Source organism: Glycine max, chromosome 1 (assembly GCF_000004515.6).
Source record: "Glycine max cultivar Williams 82 chromosome 1, Glycine_max_v4.0, whole genome shotgun sequence".
Lineage (NCBI taxonomy): Eukaryota > Viridiplantae > Streptophyta > Magnoliopsida > Fabales > Fabaceae > Glycine > Glycine max.
Genome location: NC_016088.4, coordinates 49,582,583 through 49,592,181, shown reverse-complemented (window position 1 = coordinate 49,592,181; position 9,599 = coordinate 49,582,583). Strand labels below are relative to the sequence as shown.

The 9,599-nt window shown below is 32.5% G+C and overlaps 1 protein-coding gene across 2 annotated transcripts; it reads right to left on the bottom strand.

The window, feature by feature from the left end:
• Nucleotides 1-526: 526 nt before the first annotated feature.
• Nucleotides 527-4,224, bottom strand: LOC100805878 (protein LOW PSII ACCUMULATION 3, chloroplastic). Of its 2 annotated transcripts, none has more exons than XM_003517023.4 (10): nucleotides 4,072-4,224; nucleotides 3,754-3,936; nucleotides 3,144-3,191; nucleotides 2,988-3,027; nucleotides 2,788-2,888; nucleotides 2,145-2,337; nucleotides 1,971-2,069; nucleotides 1,628-1,745; nucleotides 1,265-1,400; nucleotides 527-871 (listed from the first exon to the last, which is right to left on the bottom strand). In XM_003517023.4, the coding sequence occupies exons 1-9, from the start codon at nucleotides 4,138-4,140 to the stop codon at nucleotides 1,277-1,279; spliced, it is 975 nt and encodes a 324-aa protein (XP_003517071.1). In that variant the 5' UTR covers nucleotides 4,141-4,224; the 3' UTR covers nucleotides 527-871; nucleotides 1,265-1,276. The 2 variants fall into 2 exon arrangements, with proteins under 2 accessions (XP_003517071.1, XP_006573466.1); XM_006573403.3 differs by having other exon boundaries at nucleotides 527-857.
• Between the last annotated feature and the right edge of the window lie 5,375 nt (nucleotides 4,225-9,599).

Here is a 9,599-nt window from a genome sequence, read left to right as displayed (position 1 = left end):
AAACCTTTAAAGATAATATTGTAGCCTATACGTAAAAGCTTGGAAAAAGATTAGTGGATATACATTTTTTTATTAATAGCTAGAGAGGGGAAACAAAAACGCAAGAGAAATACATGTATAATATGTTTTTTGGGTTGAATATATAGGTACAATGGTATAATATTATAGGAAAAATTGAAAAAAATAATATTGATAGAGTGTATGACATGTAAAGGTGTCAACATATAATCACTCCAACACTATTTGAAATGAAACAAAGACAACAAAATGGATAGAGAAAAATACAAAATCAATTTCTTCTACTATTTGTCTTGGACGGAAAGATAAAAGAAAACTAATCTGGTGTAGTAAAAAAAAAATTATTTGGAAGTAAAACACCGTCTAGATGATAACTTCAAATTTAAGTTACATTGTGTCCAAACACACTACGTATTACGTTACAATGTGGTGTAAAAAAAGTTACAAAGCCAACAAACAAAATATATATATTCATAATTAAAAAGATACAAGTACAACATTGAACCAATTATCGTCAATAGCAAAGATTAATAACAAGCCACCACCTTTTGTTTACCAAAATACAGGACCTTATCTTCATTTGTATTATAACAAAAAAAAAACAGCGAAAAACACAAAGTGATTCTTTTAATCAGTGATTGTGATGGTCTGATAAAGTTCTACACAATAGTCCACACACAAATGACGAAAGATGAATTTATAAACTGTACAAGTAACAACTTGCTACTCATTGACACCACTTTTATGCTAGAAAACGCCATTTCTTTGGGCCCCAACTTCAATACTTCGTTAATCAAATGGCAAGTGTGTAGAGTCCTTTCAAAATCTCTGCAAAAGAGCTGGAGACCAACCCCTGTTGCTCATCACATAATAAGGTAGCTTCATAAATTATGTTAACATAGAAAGAAGGATAGTAGTTCGTATAGACATTATGTTAAGGAAAAAGATTCATTGACAACAGAGATAAGAAGAGTAGGATAGTAATTAACATTAAAAGTAGGATAGTAGTTCTTATTAGTAAGATTGGTAATGTGATGTGACAAGAAAAAAAAAAAGAATAAAGAAAGCTAATATAAGGGGTGCCAAGTAGGTGTTTGCACTGTTTGGGGTGTCAACAAATCAGCAGTCTTAAGTTAATGTCAATGTTTTTTCTAATACATATACATTAAAACAATATTGTGGCTCTGAAAAAGACACCATAGTGGATTTCCTCAGTTATGGCACATAACAAGCTAGAATTGCTTACCATAAGTATTTATCAAGCAGATGGAAGAATCTCAAGGGCAACTTCCTTGAGGGATGGCATACTATTCTGCTGATGTAGACAAACATATTTCCTATTCCCCACTCTTCTAAGGACCTTCCAGGGTCCTGGATAGCACCTGAGGGAAATTGTAATAAACACACAACACATAAGTGGTACATATGCCCAAAGAAAAAACAAATAAATTTCTTAAGCACTTAAGCAGTTACTAAACCAAAGTCTAGCTACTAACAGAAATTCCATTTCATCTCAAAGCAAGATATTGAATATTTCTCAAACTACTGCAATACTAAGCACGACCTTGCAACATAATTAGACCAATGGGAGTTAATTTAGCTAGCAGACCTAAAAAGTGTTCCTCCATTGCGGCCCTTGAAATTATGAATGTAATACACAGTTTCCATCATAGGTAGGAAGGTCTTCGTAAGTGCAGCAAGCTTTGGGTAGAAGAATGATGGATAATCTTGATCCAATCAAGGATAACTATTTTCTAAAAAAGGCAAGAAAGAGACTGAGACTTTCTGATGTAGTTGTTTTCTCAAAATCACATATTTGACCCTATTTTCTTTGGTAACTCATTTTCTAATTACTACCTAACAAATATTTTGAAAGAAAATAACTCTTAATATACGCGGGATAGGAGCAGGTAGATCCATATTAAAAAGCTGCAAAATTTGGCAAAGGATACATCCAGATCTTATGCGATCGAGTTCTCCATTGAAAATAATCAGTTTCCGTTCAGTGTTCAAGACCGCCTCTTTATAAAGTTCTTCCACAACAAGTATTTCTGAAATACAAGGGAGCAGTAATCATGATACTTTCATTGTTTAAATCAACAAGAACAAGGGGTATTTAGATTTACCATTGACATTAAAATATGGGTAGCCAACCAAGAAAAGTTCATCTCCGGTCTTCACCCTGTCTGACATTTTTATTTTCTCAACAAAGCCAAAATCTTCAAAGAATGAAGGCTTTGTCAAATAGTCCAACTTAAAAGAACATCCACTAAAAACTGATTGTCTGGCAAAGTCAACTTCGCTAGCCTCTGGAAAAAACTGATCAAAAGGTTTTGCATCAATTTTAACTGGAAGTGATGAAGTTGAATTATGTCAATAAAAACATTTTGCATGGCCATCTTTAGAGAACAGGACTAACTTTTCTAGACAACAAACATATGAAGAAGGGGGAGACCGCATACATAAACAAGAAAGTTAGAGCTATTTGGAACAATCAAACTATGGAATTAAATCTTGGCATCTAGGTGTATCGATCATAATTGATGTATATATGCTGAGTTGGAATTATACAGCAAGAGACTTGTAACTAACTGTAAACATAGTTAGATTGTATGCTAAGAAAAATAAAACTTAAACAACAAAAACTTCCTAGTTATTTGAAAAATGCAAGGAGCACAAAACCCTTTTTTACATGTAGAGAAAGCTTTTCATCCAGAAACACATTCCAGGGGCACAAAGAAGAACAAGTCTTTAAATCAAGAAGATTACTATTCTTGTTCGTGTGGCTTTCTCTGAACTAATGAAGCGGTCACAAAATTCACGAATCAATTGCATGCTCTCAGTCATTTCAATTCCACCTTCCCCATCACCTGTGATGTAATGAGTGAGATGAATCAATTTCCATTTAGATTGAAACAATGATAAAACAGGGGTCAAACCAAAAAAAATGAAACTGAAACATGTAGAACCTGGCACAGACCCGAGTCCAGCTGTGGGAAACTCAATCTCCTGTATAAGATGGTTTCATTACAGGCTCTATAATAGATTAGCTCCTCACTTTAGTGTGTGCAACTTTAGTTCTGGATTCCTAATTCCTAATAAAACTACTATCATATATTACTCACCATTAGCTGTCTGTTATCCTTTATAGCCAAATCTGCAGCTACTCTGGCCTGTTGGTTGATTCAATAACAAAGACACCAATCTTAGTGTTCAATTAGCATGTGTCTGAGTGTACATGATACAAATCCAACCATTTTTTCTTAATATTGTTTAGGGTGGTTTAAATACCTTTTCCATTCTTGTAAATATACTACTTTTTTTCACTTTTAATCTTTGTAATTTTCTTTCTTTTGTTTATAATCCCAATAATGTCGAAACTTTCTGTTTTTATTCTTCTGTTACAAAAAAATGCCTTCGAAGTGTTGCCACATAGGAATGCCACGTTACAAATTGCTTACATAGCAACATTAGATGGAACCAAATAAATGTTTATGTAAAGGAGACTGATGAAATATTTGAATATTTCCTAGATTATGACTACAAAAATTGCATATTTGTAGGTTCGAAAATCAAACCTTTTTTATTCAGTAAAATTTACCTGCTCTGTCGATCAACACAGGATTGACATATAACAAATTAACAAAACCACCACTACATCGGTCCATCAATATCAAAGTTGAATGTTGCAATGAACAAAAGATTGGTGCAAAGGGAGGACAATGAAACACTTACTTGTTCCAGAAGCTCAGAGTAATCAGCAGGGAAAGGTACATCAGTCTCAACAGAGGCATTACCATCTTTCGATACAGAACATGTTGCTGTTTTTCGGATTCTGGGTGCCACTGAAGAAGCAGTAGCTCCTCTAATTCTGATAACCCCATCATTTTTCAGGGAAAAAGTTTCCAACTTGGCACCCTACAGGTTCAGATTAGCATTCGGGTACAGTGGTAGGGAATTTTGGAGCAAAATTTTAAGAAAATTAAGCCTTTCTTTTCTGCTATTTATGTAATTTTTCTGGCAATTGGGTAAGAGTGTTCAAGAAGATCTTACCGTTGAAGTTGGTAGTGAAGGGGATGCAATTGGAGAATTAGAGAGAATCATGGTACTGGATAAAAGCATTTTCAACCTGCACCTCTCATGCAAAGAGAGTTTGCCAACAAGTACAACACTTTTAAGTCATAACATAAGTCAATTTTATGAATGTCTTATTCGAGTTTGTTTTATTCATGCTCCATCAAATTTTACATGCTAGTTTAATTTTGGACTAAAATATCTTTTAGTCCTGAATAATTTGGGTATTTTTTTATATTCCCATAAAATTATTTTAGTTATTTTAATTTGTGAAACATTTTTGTTTGCGCTTTTTTTAGTTCTTATTGATAAGATATCCTATTAAGAGATGAGCTGACAATTGAAGTGTTATCTTAATACGTCAACTATTATTTTTGTAGACATGTTTTAAGACTAAAATTATTAAAATATTTTTATATTTAAATTAAAGAGATTAAAAATATATTTAAATCAAATTATAAAAAAATTAAAAATCTTCTCTTTTATTATCATTATTACAAACTTCTCATTTATCTTACCACCACATGAAACAAGTGAATGCAAAATCACTTTATCATCATATCCCATTAGCTTGCTAATAATTGGGTCATCTCTATTATTGAAGAACGTCTTCTAATCATTATTAGATGTCTTACATCTTGTAATTGTGTCAAGTCTTTGGACAACAAAGTGATATCATTTTAGAAAGGTTCAATTACTTAAGTATCTTTTGTAATTGATGAAAGACCCAATGTCTAAAGTAAGATCGAAAAGAAAAAGAAGATATTCCAAAGTGATATGATGCAAGCTCACAAATGAAAAATTGTGTCATTTTTAGAACAAGATAAATTTAATAAACTTAAAGGCAATAATTTGAAGAGCATAATGAGCTTAAGAGTTTATACTCAAGATACAACTCTGAGTTGAAATTTATTTGGATGAATTACATAACTTTTGGGATAAAGAATCAATTAAAGATCATTTTCTAATTTTCCTATGAATTTTCATATTTATTTATCATGTAATAATTTCATGACTCATGATATGTTTTGGGTCAGTTTTTATATTTTTAGGCTTCCTAAGCCATTATATTGGTTAGTGGGGTTTTTATTGTGGGAAATAAATGCAAATGGAATTTAGTTTTTAGTGGGAATTAATTCCTAGTTAGATATTTAGAGAAAATCCTAGCCTATAAATAGGAGAAACTTTATAGCTTTGAGGAGATAAAGTGTGAATAAAAGTTTGAGTTTTCTCTCTTTGTGCGAGCTTTCCTTGGTTATTGGGCAAAGAACTGGATCTAATCTTATCAAGGTAACTTGTGACAATCAAACCTATGACTTATCACTCACATATTTCTTGAGTATGACATCAATATCCTTCTCTAAAAGAAAACTAAATCAATTTCTAAGTTTGAAATCTTCAAGGCGATCCATCCCATTTTCGTGTTCTTATCACAAAGGAACCAAAAATCTCCTAGTTTCAATGTTTGCAACCAATAAATAGAGTTAAGCAAGCTTGTTATACAAATTTTATAAAAATTCAAGTACCACAATTGTGTTAAATCCATGATTGGTTGATATTGAGAAGAGGTTGTCCTTAATGCTCATAGATAATTGCGTGATGATAACAAACAAAATCTAAACTCTACATGAGTAATTCAACTTCTTCTTACTCGTCAAATTTGCTTGCATAACATCTAATACACTGCAAACATTCTCACGGCATCTAATATGTTGTTTGCCTCCTATATTTAAGTCATTTGATTATTCTGTCAACCCAAACCTTACTTTGAACCAACAATGAAAATGCTCAATATTTTGAGATGGCTTAACTTGACAATATTTATGACATCTCTACTATTGAATAACAACTTTTAGTTCTAAAATGTCTTACATTCTGTAATCATGTCAATTTCTTGGACAACAAATGACCAACAATATTTCAATTTTAACATTATTTTAACCCAAAATAGAATTAAGCAATTTTTGTAATTTTTCATTCAGTTCAACTCACATGCAATTATGCTTTTAGCATGTTTTCCATCTCATTCTTCTATGTAACATTGAGTTTTATTATTTTGCTTCTTTCTAATCACTTTCATGCTAGTAAGTATTTATATGTTTAATTTTTTTTTATCTTAACCCTCCAGTTTATCAGGAGAAATGGACCCTGACTAATCCAGAGTTCAACTAGAAGGTAAGTAAAGCTTGACCAAGAATTGTTTCCACCAAGGATTGAATTCAAGTATTACTCAAACATTCAACCTTAACTTCAATATATTAGTAATTTGTGTTTAATCACTTGGTTTATGTGTGTTTAATTTTAAACTAAGGAGTTAATTGTAGGTTTCAAATTGTTAGGGACATGAAATGCACCTTATTATTGCCTCAAATAGGCTAAAACACATACAATTCTTTCTAACTTGAGACTTTGCACACATGATGTAGGAAACTGGAAACTAAACATGTATTACAAGTTAAAAACAACTTTAGATAACCATTAGATTACCTCTCTTTAAAAAAATCGATAAATATTTTGTAATTAATTTTACTATTAATTAATTTTTTTGGATAAAAACTTCTAAACATAAGTTATATCAATTTAAAATTAAAGATTTATTAAATATGGAATAGCTTGAGCATAAGGGAGTCCCATGTGCATACAAAAACAACCACAATGCCATATTAGTAAGTATTTGCCTCTTAAACCAACTTTTGTCAAATATAGCTTTATTTGTAACTCATTGTAACTCAAGTCCCTGACCTTGACCCTAATCATTACAAGACAATCTACCCATTGTTCACTAATGTGTGCCTATCTCTCTTTTTGTAGTAGCTAGTTATCTTGTAGTTTTGAAACCATTGGTGTGATAGTCCTTTTTTGTGAGAGGAAGAAGTGTCCTTCCTTGCCCGCTAACTTTTCGTATGTATGATTGAGCTTGTTCTTGTTGGATCATCTTGGTGCCCCTCTGTTACACATCTTTTTCACATTCTTGAACCCGAAAAAAAACTTGTAGCATTTCTTGGGCTATCTTTTGAGAAGTAAGTTTCTCACTTCGTTCTTTCCATTTTCATGTATCCCACCGTGATCTTGTTTAGAGAAATATAAAACATAAAGATTGTTGGTAATTGACTTGAAATCAGGAAGCTCTAAGTCCAACCAAAGATCAAACACTTCATATGAATAATTCTAAGATGTTGTTTACCTACCTGAGAAAGGCTGAATCAACAAGGTATATCATGTCCAGTTGAATGTATTTTTTGTCTGAATGACAAAAAAAATTCTTTACATATATTTGTTAGTTGTCATAGAGCAAAGCAAGTCTGGCAGCATGTTGAAATCTAGGAAGTTATAGAAAATCAAATGGATGCAGTGTTGGGAATAATTGTGTATGCCTAAGATCCAATACATCATGTAATTAATTCCGATTCTAATAACAAAGCGTTGTTATTTCTTTATCCTTTTTTATATTGTTTGATAAAAAAACACCACTAGAAAAAGTGATTCTATGACGGCGAAATGATAACGGTTCCTAAAGAATCGTCTTAGTATATAAGGTGGTGAAAATTTTGTAAATACGAGATTTTTTAATGAAGATAGTTTGATGAAAACTGTCTTGAAAATTGTCATTCCAAGACGGTTTCTCGAAGACCGTCTTAAAAGATTGTCATTCTAAGACACTTTTGTAAAAACCGTCTTAGAAGTGAATGCATTTTTAATTTTGAAATGTCTTTGTCTACTCTTGTGCTTCACTCTCCCTCTCTTGCGTTAGGGTTTCTAATTTCTCTCCCCCTTCCCAAATCCTTGGCCTCTAGAACTTTGCTTTCGTTGACTCTGGCCTTTTCGCCACTGATGACAGGTTCAACGGTTCGTTTATGATCCGATTGGCTCGTCTTCAATGCAAAATTCCTCCTCCTAAAAATTCCTCACATCTTCGTTCAACGCCCAATCTTCCTTTCTTGTTATTTTAAAACTGATTTGACGGTGACGTTTTTCACACATTTTTTTTGCATTTATGGAGGATCAAGACGCAAAGCAAATGACAATGAGGTTATCGGATGTGGTGCTAGATTGTGTGATGTTATACATATACGACTCCAAGGACCGCAACACCGTGTTGTAGGTGTGCTGCAGCACGTGTAAGCACATGACAATCGCATTGTGTTAAACCACCATGCCCGACCGGTTAAGACGGTAGTTCCCGCACCTCGAGTCACTAAAGTTGAAGGGAAAGCCATAGGCGATGATGTTCAACCTGATATCGGAGGATTGGCGAGGTTTCGTCACATCATGGGTTAGAGAGATCCCTCAATACTTCGATTGCTTGAAGTCGCTTCACTTTCGGCATATGATTGTAAGGGATTCAGATTTTTAAGTTTTAGCTCGTTCGTGCAGACACATACTTCAAGCACTCAAGTTGGATACATGCTCTGGATTCTCCACCCATGGCCTCTACTATATCGATCGTAATTGTAGGTATTTTTTTTTTGACTTCCTTACTGTGTTTTATGCTTCAGTTTTGGATGGTTATCACAGAAATATTGGATGAATTAATTATGTTTGTTTGGTTTCATTTTTTATTATTGAACTTAAATTCTTTTTTTTATTATGCAGAGGTTGTTTATATGGAAACCAAGTCAGACACAATTGGATTCACCTATGTTGTCTTTTCTCTTGTTCATATTTTGGAAAAACAGATCTAAATGTCGATGTTGTTAATTTGACACCCCAATGTGATTCCAAGTTTAAACTTTCTTTTTTGGAAAAGGAGAATGAGTATCGATTTGAATTATTCAACAAGTAGGTTTCCTTGCTCTTGCTTACCTTGATATTTGATAGTGTTTGCCATTACAAAGTATAATGTAGAATAATGACTGCATTTTGTTTGAGAAGATTTATCTGTGGCACAATAATTCATTTGGCTAACATTTTATTGCTTTTACCATTCAGGATGACCCAGACCTGTTTCAAAATGTGTGTTGACAATAGGTAGGGAAACTCAAACTCTTATCTAATTACGTAAACTGCTTAAGAAAGTGTCATGCTTGATGCCCTCCAAATGTCAATTTGGAGATTAGTTTCTAATTTCTCAAAGAGAGTTGTCTGTTGTTGCTTTGTTTTGATGATGGCTCTATATGAATGCTATTATAATATATGTTTATCACTTTTTCTTCTCAAGTACAAGGAGTCCGAGCTAAATATGGGTGAAAATAGTTGCATTGATCGTTATGTTTTAAAAGACTAACATGTAAGATTTTCTTTTGTTTACTTTTGGATGTATCACTAAATCTTTCTGAGTTGTCTATAGCTTATTCTTTTTTCTCATTAAATTCAACATTATGCTTTATGATAGTTTCTCATATAGGTTGAAATCTGATAACTGCTAAATAATTGTGAATCAATAGTAGTTAAATAGTCAAATTTTGACTTAAAATTAATTATTTAGCAGTTATTTATATTTAAAAGTTGAAAAAATTAATTTAATTGAATTTCTGGTTGCAGATACGAAAAAAGAGGGTACATTAAGC

Bases quoted from the DNA above. Each gene is read 5' to 3' on its own strand.
- LOC100805878 (XM_003517023.4), bottom strand. From the start codon at position 4,140: ATGCTTTTATCCAGTACCATGATTCTCTCTAATTCTCCAATTGCATCC. The intron at 3,192-3,753 runs GTAAGTGTTTCA...ATCAACCAACAG, and splicing joins ACTCTGAGCTTCTGGAACAA to GCCAGAGTAGCTGCAGATTT. The intron at 3,028-3,143 runs GTGAGTAATATA...CATCTTATACAG, and splicing joins AGGATAACAGACAGCTAATG to GAGATTGAGTTTCCCACAGC.